The following is a 17,513-nucleotide window of genomic DNA, read 5'->3' as shown; positions in this document are numbered from 1 at the left end:
GGAAAGAGTTAATTGTGCAAGTATTCAACATTAGTGCTATGCCTGACCTCCACAGAAATCCAAATCCTGCTTCACATCTCCCTGTCAAATTCCTTATTTCCCCTCTGACCTTCCTTTAGCCAGCGCAGAGCAAATCACTCCAGAAGCACAAGGGCTGTCTAGCTGCAAAGGCAGCATCCCAGATACATCCATCCATCATTCTAGGATGACAAGACTAAAAATAGTTTAACTGTTCACTCAGGTTATGTCTAAAACTATTAATCCTAGAATATTGTTATTAAAGTTCATCAAGCATTTTTTTGCTTGTATCACATATTCTGCACAGATGTTACTATGTTAAGAGCTCATTTTTTGGCAGATTATTCCGAATTTTGGATTTAAAAAGAATAAACAAAACATAAAGCCACTTGAGACAGGTAAAAGTCTTCCCTGATTTTCTAACTCTGACTACTCTGGGCTCCACAATCTGAGATTTCTTCCATTCCAGAAATGACTCGAATACAACGTTTAATAAAGGTCATACACAGAACTGCTTAGGCAGGCACTTGTTTTCCTTCAAACTCCTAAACCATCTTTTTTGCCTCAATTCCTTTATCCTTCCACAGAAGTCTCATTCCTCCATGTTTTTGCATGCACCCTGGACATTTCACTATTGCCATTGCATCAGCCTGAAGTCTCGCATCAGTGCCATCCAGCATACTTGAGGTGTACACAGAGCAGCCACACATTTCATTCCCAATTATTTCCTAGCAAGATGCTCTAAATGAGATGAAGTAAAATTGTGGTTTTCCTTTGTTACAGTATATTTCTTGTTTATAGTTCTTCAAAACACACACCTTGCCAACAGTTTCTGGATCAGAAGAAATCTGCAAACCTTTGCCCTGTTCAAATAACTGGTTTCACACAAGACAAAGAGAACCACAACCACTTTGTGGTTTTCAGTAGTAAAACGTAGTTAAGTTGCTGCTTGAACAAGAGCTAAACTTCAAGCTGAGTTTTACCAAAGACCCAGAGCTGCCTTCAGATTTGAACCTGTGGTTAGAGACCTCGGGCCAAAGCCCTGGCAAGTATTAATTGGTGCAGTGATGGAGTAACCACCTCTTACCCGGTTGAACACTTAGCTCTGCAATTGCAAGGAAATAGCTAATCATTTTTAAGACAGATAATAACTGCAAAGCTCAGCTTGTCTGGGAGTGACTAATGGGTTTTCCTCTTCCTCAAAGTGCACAAAGATTTATCAATATGGAAAACAGTGATTTAATTCTAATAATTCCTCTGTGACCAGAGTGTCCAAACGCTGATTCTCCAGCAACTCAGTCATGGCCCTGCAGCTACTCCATCTTTAAATCAGGAGGAACAGGTATATCACTGGCTATAATGGACATGTATAAAGAGGAAACGTTGCCCTTCTTGGCTGCATTCCCATGGGGCTTCATAATGGGAACTAAGGACAGCATTTTTCCCTGAATTACTTCAGCTCCAAAGTTCAGAGGAACCAAATAGCGTTCAAGCTTTAGCCAAAACTATCCTAAGTGAAAACCACAGCCGTGACACTCTGCTGGAGGAGCAGTGGATGGGTGTGGGGTTTAGTGGATAATACTGGATGGAGTTGGGAACCTGCCACATTTACCAGCAGTACATGCTGCTTCACGTCCTCGGTGCCTCTGACTTCTTTCACGTCAACTATCTAAAACCCGCCTTGCAAATCTGAGCCTGCATGTGGCTGGGCTGTGCGTAATCATGGAAGATTTCATTTGCATACCTCTGTCCTTTTATTGTATTGCATTTTTATGAATCACTGAGGAGTCACATAAGCTGCGGAACCCAAGGTGATGGTCAGGTCTTTTGGTGGTGCTCACCTCTTGCAGCATCTCATCTGTGCAAAACCACGGCAATGCCTGTCACAGCTGAGCTGACTGCATTGCAGGACTCTCTCCTAACAGTTGTACCAGTGCAAAGCACAAGTAGTTTCACTGAAGCAAGAAAAACCACTACTAAAAACCATAAATGAAATTATGCAAAATAAAACAGATTCCAAGGGAAAAGAGTAGTATATAAAATATCTCGATATACCCGCTTTTATATAATGCTAGAAGAAGGCATGGAAAACAAACAGAGCACAGCCTATAATTTTGCTGTACCGAGTCCTAACTTCTTAAAACTTTATGTAAAAAAAACCCAGTAATTGCAGTGCTGTTTGGATTACAGAAGATGCAAAGCTCTGTGCACATTCTGATGTATTTCTGCACTTTATATATATGGGAGATGAATTATGTGTGCAGCAACTAGTACAAACAAACGAACAAGAGCCAGAGCTCTTCTGGAGGGATTTCAGGGACAGCAGGCCAGGACTTACTTGGATTCTGTTTCAAAACTTTGTGGAAAGAGAAACGCCTCTGCACATCAAAAAAGCTGGAATACTGTGAAAGCAGAGGCATCTCTTTGCATCAGTAAGCGCCAACCATTAACACCTTGTGTCCACACTCTCTGAAATTGCTGAGACATTTGAAACGTCATTTGTGAATAACCTGGGAAATTGTTAAAGCTCCAGACCTTTTGAAAACAGGACATTTTCTAACAATATAGGGTAGTACCTGTTGAAGTTGATGGGGTACAGGATAATATCCTCAGGTGCTCTGCCATCCCACTGGATGATATAATCCTGCTCGAGCATGACAACGGGCTGGTACTGCTGGTATGGTGCTCCTCTGTTCACACCTTGCAACTGTAAGGGATGGGAATAGTATGCTGCTCTGGCAATGGATAAGGTCAGATTCTCGGGATGTCTGGCCTGAATATAAAGCTGAGGGTAAAAGGAAAATGACAAACATATCCATTAAGCCAGCCAGGCACAGCCATAACATGTGCATTTGATCATCATTGCCTGCAAATGGTTTTTGCCAATGAAGAGCTCAGAACATTTGGAAAGTCACTGAAACATTTCCAGTTCAAATAAAAAGGTAAAACAGAAATAGCATCTGCAGCCATTCATGGGGACACCATGAAGTGAGATATGAATTGTACAGTGCCATAAAAATGTTCACTATTCAAAATCTTAAGAGAGAAGGGTAATCAAGGAAATATCACAAAGAAACTCTTTTTCATGAATTCAAATAACGGCACTTTAAAAACAGCCTTATTCCACTGAAAATACACAAAACTCTTACGTTATTTCAATGGGCTCTGGATTAGGTCCAGTTATCTAATGGAATCCAAATCTCCACTCTTAAGTAGCAGCCTAGGCTGAAATTTTGAGGGCTGAAACTCGATGGCCCACCTACATGACCTTATAGACTAAATACCATGTTCCAGAGGCTTCAACAGAGAGCTCTTCTGTGCAGGGACCAGCAGATGCCCTTGGTCTGTAATTCAACTCTACAGACCAATTACAAAACTACACTCCAGTGGTATGCTTTTTTGTCCTGCCATCACTCAATGAAGGCCAATTCATGTGGCAAACATTGGCTTTAAGGCTGAACACATGATGTCCACCTGCTTTCCTCCGTATGAAATTCCAGTGCAAAAGGAGGATGCACAGCTAGTCGTACGAAATCTGTCTCAGCATGCAGGTTTGTAGCAGACAGCTTGTCACATTCCCTGAAAGGTTTCAAATTCATGGAGCACAGGCAAGAACACCTACCACTCGGCTTCCTTCACTCTCCTACACTGTAGGAGAGCGCTTTTTGCATCAAGAACTTAAAAGACCCAACATAATAACCCATGTTAGCTCAGAAAAGTCTAAGCTTCTACATAAGCATACATCCAGCAAAACTATTTTTAAATTCAATTTCTGTCTTTGAGGCAGACCAAAATGGAGGCAGTAGTCAGATTTTAACACCACAGGCAAGGATAAGGATACAAGCACAGCCAAGACTAGCAGAGAGGGCGAGACTCCATCTCTCAGGATATCCGCCTTTTAATGCGCAGCTACAAGACCTCGGCCCCTCACATCTCCGTATCTGCTTCTCTTCCTCCTGTCTGCACAGATTGAAAGCTCTGCAAAAACAGACTGTCTCTCCCTGGTTTATATATGGGCTTATTTCCATTGAGTTTCTAGCCAGTTCAGCTCCCTGTTCCAGTTTCACGCTCAGATGGACTCTGCGCTTGTGCCTGCTCCTGGTGCTGAGTTTGAGCACCTCAGGACCTCCAAAAGACAGGCCATCTTTCTGCCCTGAATTCAGCAGCCTCATGCTGAATGCTCAAGTTAAAAATTTGGGTTTCATATCAAGGAAGTAATCCAAAAGTAATTGTAATATTTCTTGGATATTCAGTCCATTCCTCCTTCCACGCCATTGCACTTTAACAACGAGAACCTATCCCGAGTGGTGTCAACAGACCCTTGAAGATTAAAGTGGATCCCAGAATTGCATTAAACAGAATTTTTTCTTGATGGCTGAAACTATTAATCAAGTAATTCACCCCAAACCATCTCTGAGCAGCAGCCCATTTGCTCATTCTTGATGGATCAAGGAAGCATAAATTATTTTTACAGTCTGATAAAAGACCTTTTTATCTATGAAACTAAGGAGGAAAACCTATTTCCCCTTCACATTCAAACCATGATTGGAAAGTCGGTAATGTGCAATGCAATGAACCACATTTCAATCTCATTTGTCCCCACCCAGATTGGGAAGTGCTGAGGTCAAAGCAGGTGATCAGTAAGGTCCCTTCAGACCTGAAATCCCATCAAAGTATTAATTCTCCTCAATCAAAACAGCATTTTCTGACAAAGAATGGTTAGAATGGGCTCTGATATTGCAAAATAATAGCCCACTTGTTCCTTTCTGGATAAGAGGCAAGAGTTTCTGTCCTATCACTGCAAACTTTGACATTATTTCCTTCTAATGTGTTAGAAGCAAGCACAGAACGTTAAGGTGGCAGCTGCTGCACACTTACTGCAAAATGAAATGCACCAATGATAACATAAGCCAAGAAGGGAAGGAAATGCTTTCAGTCAGTTCCAAAAGTTCCTGCATTACAGACTACCACGAACAAAAGACTCCTATATACTTTAATATATTTGTGGAAAAAAAAAAAAAAAAAAGAGAGTGTGAGAGAATGCTATGCATGGCCTAAGCTTCTCACTGCAACAATTATTAATGAGGTTCAAGAAAGAGTTAGAAGATTTTGGAAGTTTGCTTCTGAAGAGTTTGCTGGAAGAGCTTGCAGTACGCTTCAATAAGATAATGGGGAAAGCATAGAATCATAGTATGTCAACATTTGTTGGTAACATTTTCCCCCCAGTGCCTAGGGACCAAGTCACAGGTCTGACATTAAGGGTAATGGTGACACCTGTTTTGAGAAGGAAACAGTAATTACTAGAACAAGGAAAAATGCCACTTCTGTGTCGACAGAAATATTTATAAACTGACTTTGCCTCCTGCAACGAAACAGTAATTACTAGAACAAGGAAAAATACCACTTCTGTGTCGACAGAAATATTTGTAAACTGACTTTGCCTCCTGCAATGGCCAACGGTGAGTGAATGCCTTCCAGAACTGCAAGCCACCAAGGATGTGATTTTCAGTCCCACAGAAATACAGTCATGTATCTGGTGGATCTTTCAAAATGTTTATCAGTAAAGGAGGTCACAGTAGGTACATGCCCTGATCAAGCAATCTAGATCCTACATGAAAGATTCTCTTTCACCCAGGTGGAGCATCGCTAAGTCAACAGGACCACAACTGGGAGCAGCGACCGGCTGAGATGTTTCCTGGAGCAACTGGGCTTAGCTCTGGAATGGCAGTCTTGGTGGCTTGGTCCTTCTTCAACACACCAAGCGGACAGAAAGCAGCACTCCACATTTTCACATTCATCCCTTTCTCTGAGCTTCTCCCCTCATTTGAGGGAATAAGGAGCAAGGGTGGCTTGGTCCTTCTTCAACACACCAAGTGGACAGAAAGCAGCACTCCACATTTTCCCATTCATCCCTTTCTCTGAGCTTCCCCCCTCATTTGAGGGAATAAGGAGCAAAAGTGGAATCCAATCCCTGACCATGAAATCAGTGACCTCCCTTCTGAGATGTTGACTCATGTCAGTTCCAGTATGCATTTTTTGTTATCCCTTCAGGACTGCAATCAAGACCAACAGATTACTTTAGAAAAATCCCAGAAGAGTGATCCACCAAAGGCTGCTTTCAACTCCCAATGAGATGAATGAGCCTTTGAGCTCTACTGGCCCCAGATAGGTGAATCATCAGCCGCTGTCCCTGCACAGGGCTCTTGGGATGTCACAACGCGACCTCTTTCTTCCTCAGCTTTTACTCTGTGACACGTTTACTCATGTCAGCTGAATTTTGAATAGTTTATCACTTTTTTTTCTTGTATCTACCTTTGCAGGGGCAAATCGCTTGTGAATAGGAGTGAAAAGTAGAGTAACAAGAGAATTTGTTTCTAGAATGAAAAATCCATCTTCCTTAGCAACACCAGCATATTTTTTGTTAGCTCTATTGAAATAGTTAAGAGAACAAAGTGGGTCATAAAGATACATTAAAATATGAGAAGTGGTGACAGCTTAATGTAGTAGGAGAAGAAGAGCTAGTTAAAACATTATAAAATGTGATCCTTCTACTTGCCTGGATGGTTTAATGGACATAGTTGTCATTTTAGCTGCTTAACACTTCACGCTAAAAAGATGTGTCAGATTTCCCTGTGCTTACATGGCAATTTTCCCAAGTAGATTGTGAAACTGAGAAGATAAGGTCTTTTACAATTCATGGGGGATCTGCTGTTCAACTGGAGAGTGAGTACGGAGACAAGCAACATGCACAGTATTGGAACAGAAAATCTTGGTTTCTGAGAAAATGTTTGCTTGCTTTCTAGTTTCTTTAATGTTGCTTTTGTCCTGCTGTGCTGACATCTGTCAAGCTGGGGCAAAATTCCTTAAAAATGAGAAGCTTAAAATAAACCTTCTCCTTTTCTGGTTGTTTGTTCAAATAGATGTAATTTCCCAGGGCAAAACATTTTCTCCACTAAGTTCCCAAGTGAAGACCTTAAAATTCTTTCAGAAAGAAAAAAATACATCGTTCTTTCTGTAAGACATGCTAGGACCAATTTTGGCCCTAAAAAATGAGAGCAGCTTCACTGACATCAGCCAAACTACTTTGATTTTCCATTGGTGTGCATCAGAGATCAAAATTGGACCTCTTTATCCAAATACAGGCACCATTAGCTGAAAAACGTCTTGCAGGCTTTTCCTTCTTCCCAGTCTGCGAGGTGCTGACACTCCTGAAGCACTGCAGATTACCCTGGGATAGTATAGTTTTACCTATGATTGGAAAAGCACCATCTGCTACCTACTGCATCTCTTGCTTGCTTTACATTTAGAAGAATCCGTACCGAAACCAGCTACACAGGCACTAAACACACACCACCAGCTGAAGGTATGTAACTTGGAGATACAGGATCAGTGCAATTGCAAACACTGGATGCAAAACCAGAATTAACAGAAGTGGAATAATTTCTATTTCAGCCACCTGCAGTAAGGTAGTGACTAAGTGAACTGGTGAAAAATCAACAGCATTTCCTAAAGTGTTTTATAATAGCAAGACATCATTTTTTTGCTAATTCCAACCTGACACTAATTTAGCTATGTGGCAGTCTCCTAGGACAGTCTAACACCTTTTTAAGCTTATAACAGAAAAAGCACAAACTGCCAAAAACTCTGCTTATTTTAATAAAGATTAATACCAAAAAAAAGAGAAGTTTCACAGCCTCTCCTGATGAGTTGCTGTGAAGTCTGTGAGTAAGCAGTAAATGCACAGCCTCAACTGCCCAGTGGGAGCTAAGGCACTTGTATTACGATTTATACAAAAATCAGAGATGGTTTAGGAGTCTCATTTACATTTTAACAAGTAACGCAGGTGTTGAGGAGTTTCCAGTTCAGTGCCTTTGGAAATCTCACCCACCTACATGGAAATAACTATGAGATGAGCCCCTCTCTACATTTTTCCCTTATTACTGGTCTTTGGAACAGCTGAAAGTCAGGTTGACAAGACACCGAGGACCTCAGCGCTCTGCTGATGGAGCCTGAGTGACTCACAGAGATTGCCAGAAGATGTGGTGCTGCCAACTCTTGTGATTTCCCTGCAAGTCACCCTCTATTTGGTGTTCTTCCTCAAAGCCTCGCTCTGTTTACATTACAACATGAGAGTTTCAGATGTCATTAAAAAGCAAAGGGGTTGGTCTTGTTTGGACAACACCAACCCTACAGTCTCCAGAACCAAAAGGGCAAGACAAAAAGACCTGATAGCTCTTGCTCGTGTAAATTTTGTGACTTTAAGCTGGTCCCAGAACCCTTTTTTGGTAGTGAAAGGCAACACTGGAGCCAAAGTAAGAGACATTTCTTAGTGCTGCTTTCTGGAGTGAGACCTTGGACCCCACATGGGGAAGACGGCATGATGCTGCTTGGAAGTGGCGAGGAGGAAGGGCCATGAACCCACCGTAGGAAGGTGGGAATGTCAGCCTAAATTACCAGATTAAAACGCCCTCAGGAAAGTCTGTCCCCAGGACTTTGTGGAGCTAGAAATGCTGCCAGAGGAATAGGTTTTCCCCAGGCATTTCCTCTCCTACGCAAATTACATGCAGGAAAAAGCATGAAAGTGAACGAAAGAAACCAAGCAGAAAGGAATTAACTGAACTCTAGGCACTTTGCTCAGAAAGGATTTGGCTGCAACGTTAGCTGAAGGCCTTGGATGTCATTTTCCATGCCAAGTCGCCCATCCCTAGGCTGCCTATCTTGGGCCCAGTTCAGCAGTCATATAAGAGTCACTGTTTCCTTGAACTGAAAGGACATTTTCACCTGCTTGCGCTAGGGAAGAATAAAAGTTCTTGTCCTCCAGAGCTACATGAAAAGGAAAAGAAAAACAGATTTTGTAATAGAGTTGCTAAGATCAAAGCAAACCATCTTTCTTCATGATTGGATTCACTATTTCAGGCTTTTGAACTGAAGTATGACACTCAGAATTTAGCACACAAACAAATCATCTATTTGTCAAGGTGCTGAGATCAGGGTCAAGCTGAAATACTCCAACAATTATACCTTCCAAATTAAATCAAACCCTGCTGTACAGGACCCATTTCTTCTGCCCTGCACACATATATATTTCCCTACCCAAAACCCATAAAGTGAAGCATTTAATATGAACTTTACTCATCCTGCTGGATGCTGATTAGTTGAAAAATGCTGGTAATGGATCCCAGAGAAGCAAATGTTTATGCTTGCCGAAACCTAGCCAAGGAAATTTTCTATGGTGGAAAAACCACCTCACCACAGAGTGCCATAACTAGAAGGGTATTAATAGAAATAAAAATAAAAATGCCTGCTTGTTTACAATTCTGAATTTAACTGTTAGGTTGCCAGAGCAGAGAATATCATTTCTCTAGAGACACAGAGCAAAATTTAAGTGCCAAGCACAAATCCCTAACTCAATGGGAGTGCTCCATAGGAGCCAAATCCTGTTTCTTTCTAGTCAACAGCAAACCAGGGAACATAAGTTGAGTGGCTAGACACTTAAAGAGCAATTCATGTTCTCCGCTGTGCAACTAAAGCAAATACATATTGTATTTTTTAGCTTAAGAAGACATGCATAATCTGGATTTGACTGTGCATGTATTACGTGGGCACAGAGGTCTCACAGATAACTGCATTCCCAAAAGTTTCGTGCAGAAAGTTCCTCAGAGAAAGGGGAGCAGAGTGCTTTGTCTGACTACCCAAGTGCAAGCCCACATATTACTACACATCAGAGAAGCCACAGAGAAAGAACCTTCAGAAATTTTCCAGTGTGGAAAATGAGTCTAGATTTGAAACTCATCTTGAGGTACAAGTGTAGGAAACCAAGCTGTGTTAATCCCCTGCTCACAAAACTGCACATTACAAAGGGAAACTTGACAGCCTGCTCTTTTCAGAGAGCAATTTTAACGCTGCCCAGTCTTCAATAACTTCAGGCAGAGTTTCATCCTGCGCCGCACCTGCTGATGTCTGAGCAATGTCCAGCAACTCCCAATGAGACAAGAGTTTGCAGCATGCTCCCAAGAGCACAGAAGACTCTTAATAAATAAATAAATGAGACTTGCTGTATCTCATGAACTCTGATCACTTTAAGATCACTTCACATTCCATTCTTGCCTTTCACATCCATCAGTGCACCCCACTGAAGTCCTTATTTGACAGTGCAGGGCCATTCTCAGGGTTCAGAATAACATCACGGTCCTTCCAAAAGCCAGATCTTGCCTGAGGGCTCCTGGTACCCACTCTCCAACCTCAAACCACATAGTGCTGTGTGTGCCCACCACACACAGCCTTAATCTCAGCTTTGTTCAACACAAGGAGACAGGAGACCCAGCAAGATGTCCAAGTAAATGGAGTGTTGAAACAGGCCTGGATACCTTTTTGGTAAATCCATTAATATCCTTTAGAAGTGGGGAAGCAAGGAGAGCCATCTGCGACCTCTTACAGGTGACTGTGAAAGCTGTGGTGAGTCATGTATTTACAATATGCTCTATCCACATGCAAAGGTCTTGTTGAAATTTGAGCAGCATACAATGAACCACAAGCTGATTTTGAGGTCACATTTCTCCACCATTTACCATTCTCCTCTTTCTTTCTTTCTCTGCTGAAAGGTTGCCTGGGATTTGCAGCCCTTTCTGACAAGGTACTGACATCTCAGTTAAAGTCTCTAACTCAAGTGTGCCAAAGAAAACTGCTGTGAAGGTTTAGGACCACCCTGACCTAAGACTGACCATCTCTCAGCAGTGATTTGTGGATGGGAAATAAAAAATAAGTGTGAGATTGTATCTCAGCCACCCATTTCACCATCCTGCACACAGTGGGATGTATTAGAGAAGTAACATCTTCCATTACTGAGACTTGATTCACTAAACTTCACCACTAGAGCCCCATGATGGAGCGGACAAATTCCTGGAAGCAAGAACTAGAAAACACCAAACTTTCCCCCAACTCGATTTCATCTTGCAGCTTCTTGTGGGCAATGGGAAGAGACAGGGCTCCTTACAGCCACGGGTTGCAGGCAGTGGCACAACAGGAGATTTACTGGGTCCTTGGAATTAGGCAGATAACACTGAGAGGAGTAAAATTATACCCAATGTATTATTCACCCCTTATCTTATCGACTGTTGAGCAGGCTTCACTCCGTCACCCCTCAGCAGGCTATCAGAGGACACCCACCCAACACGCCCAGTGACGTTGCCTGCAGCTGCCCCCCATTACCTGTGCAAATTTCCCAGTGCACATCACCCCGTTCCAGCGCGGGACAGTGAGACACCCAGGATGACGCAGCAAGTAGTTATCAGCTCTGCCTATGAAAGTGTCTGGATACCCTGTCACCGAGCCGTCCACGTCATGGAAGATAGACATTTTGTCACCATCATTATCATTGTTTCCAAACCACTCGCCCGATCTGCCAAAAAACACTTTCAGTCCAACCTAGCAGGAGGAAATAGGAAGAAAAACGATGGGTTAACTCTACGTAAGGACTTGGATTGGAGGGTTTTACCAGCCAAAACAGTGATACAGTGAGAACTAGAAGGCTCTACTGTCTGCATAAAGAGTCTTGTTTTGCCTCATCTATCTAGAAAAAATTCCAAATTCATTGGTTTTACCCCTCCTTTCTTAATCCCAGGAGATATTGCCACAAAAATTAGACTTTTGGTTTTTTGAAATGCACCCACACAACCATGTATTCCTTGAAATCACACAGCAATAAATTGGTGGCAAAAGGAAGAGGCATGACTCAAAGGGTAGGGAAGTACTGGAAGATTATGAAACTTACTGAGGAATATCACAGCTGTGATCAAAGAAACAAAAATTACTAGATATTGGGTGAGTTTTCTCATATATTTTCAATAGCTGTTCTAGGATGTCCTGAGAGTGCCATTTTTTTTCTAATTGTTCCCCTAAAACCTTATAAAACTTATAATAGTGACAGCAATTCTCAGAACTGGCTCTTGTCCACATGCTAATATACCCCTTGAAGAATTTTTTTTAGGGACAAGAAATAACAGGAAGCAGCGTTATCCTCATTATGCATAACTCTGTTTTCAAGATTTTTCAGTAGCTAAGGATCTGTCCTGATATGAAAATCCAGCAAAATAAGGAAACTGCAGATGTTCAGCAAAAAGGCATGGAATATTTTATTGTCTGCAGAGAAAATTACTACAGTGTGTGATGATTAAATTCTGAAGTAATCCAGAAAATAATTACTCCAGGTCAAGCACTCTGAGTGAATCCTGCAGCAATGTGTATAAAGCAGACGGCATAAATAGCGAGTGGATCGCACTGACCCAAAGGACTGTAATTTTTTCCATTTAGTTCAACTAATTTTAATTGGACTGTGCACATGAGTAAGAATTAGGGTCAGCAGGATCAGGCTGCAAGTTTACGAAGGGCTTTAAAGGCTTTATTTTAACAATAATAAACAGAACAGCTTAGGAGAATAGGAGGGTCACTGTGATTCTGAGTTAGATGGAAAGTCCCATTGGCTTAAAACGAATGATCACTGCAGCAAGAATTCCTTGCAGAACAAGAGTCTTTAATCCTTTAAAATTAAATTAGAGCCTAGAACCATTTTTCTGCCACCTCCTTGTCTAAGTATTAGTCTCACAAACAAATACCTGACGCAGTCTTATTTAAAGGAGGCTCAACAATATGGAAATTTAATGTGTGGTTTTGACTGGTTTAAAACCTTTCCTTAGTGCGCCACAGGATATTTTTGCCCAAAGGGCTACTTGGGAAAGCAGGAAGATCCCAAAAGTTGGGGTTTTTTTTCTTTCATTTTAATTTATAAAAGAGGAGATATTCACAAAAATGTAAACACTGTGCTGCAGCTCAAAGCTCCGTTATAAATATTTTGTGACAGTGCACTTCTGGAGTTGAATATGAAAACGGGCACATCGCTGGGGAGGAGAACAAAGCCAGCTGTACTTCAAAACAAACCCAGGCACAGCCAGTACAGCTTACATTTGATGAACACCCCCAGTGTTCCAATCCAGCAGGCAGACAGTTTTGGTGCTGACTCTAATCTGGTTTCTAACATTCTCCTCTAAAAAGCCGGAAAGTCAGAAACGAAATGGAAATGTTAATGAGCAGTGTCACTTCTTTTGTAAGTCTCAGGGTAACCTTACTTCTGTACGCTGAGGGACCTAGGTGCACTGAGTTTGCAGTTACAGCTGTTGCAACACACATATTTTTCTAAAGTAAACAGACAAGAGCAAAGAAAAGCCTCAGCTCATCAGGTGTGTCCGTGTGGAGCTAGGAATGAGCTAGAAGGGGGTGCGGAGACAGGTCATGTCTAGCTACCACACTACTGTCCAGACACCTAATTTTCACTAGGTGTGGACTCCCTGGGAGTGATATGGTATAAAGGTTACTTGAATTACCTGTCTGAAGCCTGACAGGGAGACCTGACAGATGATGGTTACACGAGTATGTAATCTCTTAGGAATATGCTAACTCAACTGGTCCAAAGGCAGCACACCTCAGACAGATGCAGACAAGCCCTGAAGACTGCAGTGGAAAACACTTTCTGTATTAAAAATTAATCATGTCCTGGAAGACATCAGAATAACCTGCAACTTCTTCTAAAATTCAACTATAGCCACAGGCTGCCAAAAAAAAAAAAAAAAAAAAAAAAAAAGCCATATCCCATCCAAGGACCCTGCCCTCGTTAGCATGGCTTCTGCCCTGCAAGCCCTCACCCTCCAAGTTCTCTTTGGTCAGGAGTCTCTTTAGGGTTTGGGGTTGGTTTTTGCTGCCCTCTTTTTCAGGCAATAACAGACTTGCACCTTAACTCAGTGTCTGTCTTTCTTCTTCCCATCATGAACTGTTCACCAACTTCTCTTTTGATGCAGAAGCCCAGTGCTAAGACAACATGGGCTAAGCATGGTAAAGGCAACATTAGGAAGCACCCATCTCTCAGTGAGGCAGGACTGCAACCCCATGGGAGTCTCTTGACCACAGCCAGAAGCCAGTGCTGGCCCCACTGAGCTCTTCTGGGAACTACAAACCCACCCAACACAGACTGGCCCTACTCATGGGAGCCCAAAAGGTCACATACAAGCCCTGGCTCCTCACCTCATTCTACAGGAGCTGTGCAGAAAAAGGACAGAGAGATGAATGGATTCCTTTTCTGTGACTAAAAAAATATGTCAGGTCTTCTTAAGAAATCACACACAAGTGTCCTGTTCGGGCATGGCTGGGGCCATCTCCTTTGAGCTCTCCAAGTCCTACTGACTGACAGTAACCAGACCGACAGGGGAGCACAACCACCAGCCATGCCCTCAGCTGGGTTAAGACCAACTACTGCTTCCACTGCTCTGAAATAACTTTTTAAAAGCACTCTTTTTAAAACAAACAAACAAATGCACAAACAAGCCTAGCAATAATTTTGCCATCGATAAATGTCTATATCTTAATGTGAGATTTAGGTTTGTCAGTGGAAAGGCAACTACAATACTTTTTGAGAAGCACTATGTTGAGGTCTTCTGTTCTACTTGACTGTTATTTTTATGCTGGAATTAAACAAGACCTGACTGGCTTTATGATTTTGTTGTCTAACCAATCTGCTGATGAGTCTGATTAATTATACAATTATTCCTTCAGCATGACTAATAGTTTTGTCATCACTATACAATTTGCAGTAATGTTTAATTTTTCTTGAAAAAAAACTGTCAAATGATTGTCCTTTAGGGAATTAGTACTTAGCTACCCTTTAAAAAGTAATAAAATGAAGCCTGGAGATGGAAAATTAATTAAAACAGTATACGAGCTCTATCTTAACTAGTCAAAGACTTATTGTCCCATATTGTAATTAGCAACAAAACGATAAACTAACTCCTTCAAGTCTGAAATCAGATTTAGCACATCTGGGTTCAATCCAGATAAAACAGAATCGACATGAAAAGTGCTGGGATGTAGGTGGTTACAAACATACACGGTTTTTAAGTTGACAAAATACCAACTTCAGAAATTGATATTTCTTGGAAATATACATAAAATTAATAATTTTTGGGATAATGTCATTAGTTTTTTTGTAATAGGCTGACAATGTACTATTTTACTTTGTTTTGCAGAAGTATTTAGTAAGTCTCCTGACCATTGTTACCTTGAAAACTTCAGATCTTAAAGGCATTGCAGTACCAAACTGCCTCTCAGACAAAAAAATGCTGGGATATTTAACAGGTTCATCGGCCTCAAACAGTGCAACTGTATTAATGAGCTGCATTTTCAGCCATCCAGGAGGTAATCATCCCCTTTGCTAATGTTTACAGGTATCATCTGTCTGAAAACATTCTGTTGGACAGAGACCTACAGTTATTACTGGAGGAAAATTTCCACTCTCTTCCATTTCACCAATTGAGCCTTTCCATCATATATTTTTCTCTAAGCTCGCCTCCCCAGTTCCACGTTGATTTTCTCATTCATGTTCCCCATTACTATCTTATAAGCATTTCCCCAAGGGAGGACATAAAGAAGGTACAGCAAATTAGCCCTTATTCTTTTTACAAGGCTCCCTAAAGCATCTAAGGTAGCCAAGATCTCTTTACTGAGATGCACAGGAACTATGTTTTCTTTAAAGGCGCAGTCAAGTGACTACGATCAACACCATCATCTCATGAAATACCCTCCTGTTGTTAGTCCAAAGTGTACCAGAGAGAGGACAGACAAACTAACGGCTTGCCAGATGGAGTGATATTGGTCAATCCCAGAGCAATGGGAATTTTCCTCAAGATAAAGCCAAACCTCAAGCCAAAGTTACTACAGTTCAGGGGCATCCTAACAAGCGCGGACCTTGTTTGAAAAAACCTAAGGAGAGGTTATGATCCCTGGGAGTGAGCCAGGTGTAATCTATCATTTCCCAAGCCAAGTGTGCAGGAATCCAGGACATGGACTGGAATTGCTCAGCATCCTACAGCCCCTGCCAAGCAGAGTACAGAGCCCTGTTCTGCTGTCACCACTCAAGTGAAGTCCCTGTTATGCTCAACGGGAATTTCACTGCTGACCCCAGAAACTGGGCCATGGCTTTGCTTCTAAGTGCATTTGCTTACTTCCATATAAGAATTTTATTGCACCTTATTGCCTCCTGATGTCTCATTTGTGTTTCCCTCAACCTCTGAGGCCAGGTCCTCACCAGTTCCTCAGCACATAGAAGCTGGCAACGCTGCACCAGCTAAGAGTGATGTTCTGGATTTTCTGGTTACAAGGTGAAATCTTCCCCTAATGCAGATTTTTTAATGTCTGCCCAGGCATAAGATACCTTCACTGCCTGGAAATTCCTGCTCTGGGATAAATCTCTCACTGCTTCTAAAAACTTCAAAAACTCACACATCTAACTTTTTTTTCTTACTCACACTTTTCTCCATCAGGATCTGTGACACGTTATTCTGGGGGCTGATCTGCCAGGAGTTTTTCAAGAAGAACCCAATGGCACTTGAGTATCTGTCAACAGTTGGGGTGAACTTCTTGAAAGTGCATTTTGCCATCCTGACAGGCCCATCATAAATCTGGAACCCACGAATAGGGAATGTCCTGTGAGATTTGAAAACAAACACAGTCCTGTGTTAAAAGCTTGGGCAAACTCTGAGTCTTCTCCTGAAAGCACAGAAAGATATTAACAAGTAGCTAAACCACCTTTCCTTTCCCAGAACTGGGATCTGGACACTCATCACACAGTTAATGAAAGATGAAAAGATGAAACTCTGCTGAACATCCTCCACAGGATAAGGCTCAAGTGCAAAAAAAAAACCAAAAACCAAAAACTGAAACAAAACAAAACAAAACCAAAAAAAAAAAGACTTGTAAGCTTGCCTTGACTTGTATGCTGGGGTAAAGCAGTTCAAACCCCTTGTCCCCAGCAACCCTGGGGTTCATCACCACAAGGAAGATCCAAAGGGCTGTGTGGCAGCAATGCCATCAGGTTTCCTGTTCCAGGGTAGACAGGTTTCTCAGGAAAATGTCAGCATAATTAAAAAAATTACATCAGTCAGACTCCCTGGAGGCAAGAGTGTCTCCTTGGAAGCAAGTGCCAAGTGGTGCAGCACATTTTCTCCTCTCCATCCAAGCCACTTAACACAAAATCCTGAGGACCTAGTCCACAGCATTTCATACAGAAGAGAGATTTCTGCAGCATCGGTCCATGAACATGTTGACATCTGTGTTGAAGGAGACACCACTGGAGTCACAGGTAAGGACCTGCCCCTTCCATGGTTTGTTCTGAGAAGGCGCCAAGTTTTGCTTGGCCCCAGTTGCATCTGATTAAATGGTGGCCTGCATCAGTGTCGCAGATGGTAATGAAGCAGTGGCATGGAAGGGTAGGTCAACACCTACTGAGTCCAGAAGGTGTTGTTCAGACATGAAAGCCACAAAGCAGACAACGGGCACACAGGATCTCTCCAGCCTCTGGGTCACCAAGGCTCAGATTCCCCCCTAATCCTGATGGTTTTTCTTGCCGGTTTTCTCCACAGATCCAGAAACACTTTGCCAATCGGAACACTAGGCAC

At 42.0% G+C, this 17,513-nt stretch overlaps 1 protein-coding gene across 1 annotated transcript in view; it reads right to left on the bottom strand.

The window, feature by feature from the left end:
* Positions 1–17,513, bottom strand: part of LOC104467355 (transmembrane protein 2-like) — a gene marked incomplete at its 5' end in the record, with an annotated part of 47,958 nt that overhangs the window by 17,551 nt on the left and 12,894 nt on the right. The window contains 3 exons of the mRNA XM_010081099.1: positions 2,595–2,803; positions 11,227–11,442; positions 16,365–16,542. Of these exons, the coding sequence (XP_010079401.1) occupies positions 2,595–2,803; positions 11,227–11,442; positions 16,365–16,542 (603 nt within the window). The remainder of the gene's footprint in view (positions 1–2,594; positions 2,804–11,226; positions 11,443–16,364; positions 16,543–17,513) is intronic.

This window comes from Pterocles gutturalis, unplaced genomic scaffold (assembly GCF_000699245.1).
Source record: "Pterocles gutturalis isolate BGI_N339 unplaced genomic scaffold, ASM69924v1 scaffold7244, whole genome shotgun sequence".
Classification (NCBI taxonomy): Eukaryota; Metazoa; Chordata; class Aves; order Pterocliformes; family Pteroclidae; genus Pterocles; species Pterocles gutturalis.
The sequence above is the reverse complement of the archived record's forward strand: the minus strand, read 5'-3'. Positions and strand labels throughout refer to the sequence as shown.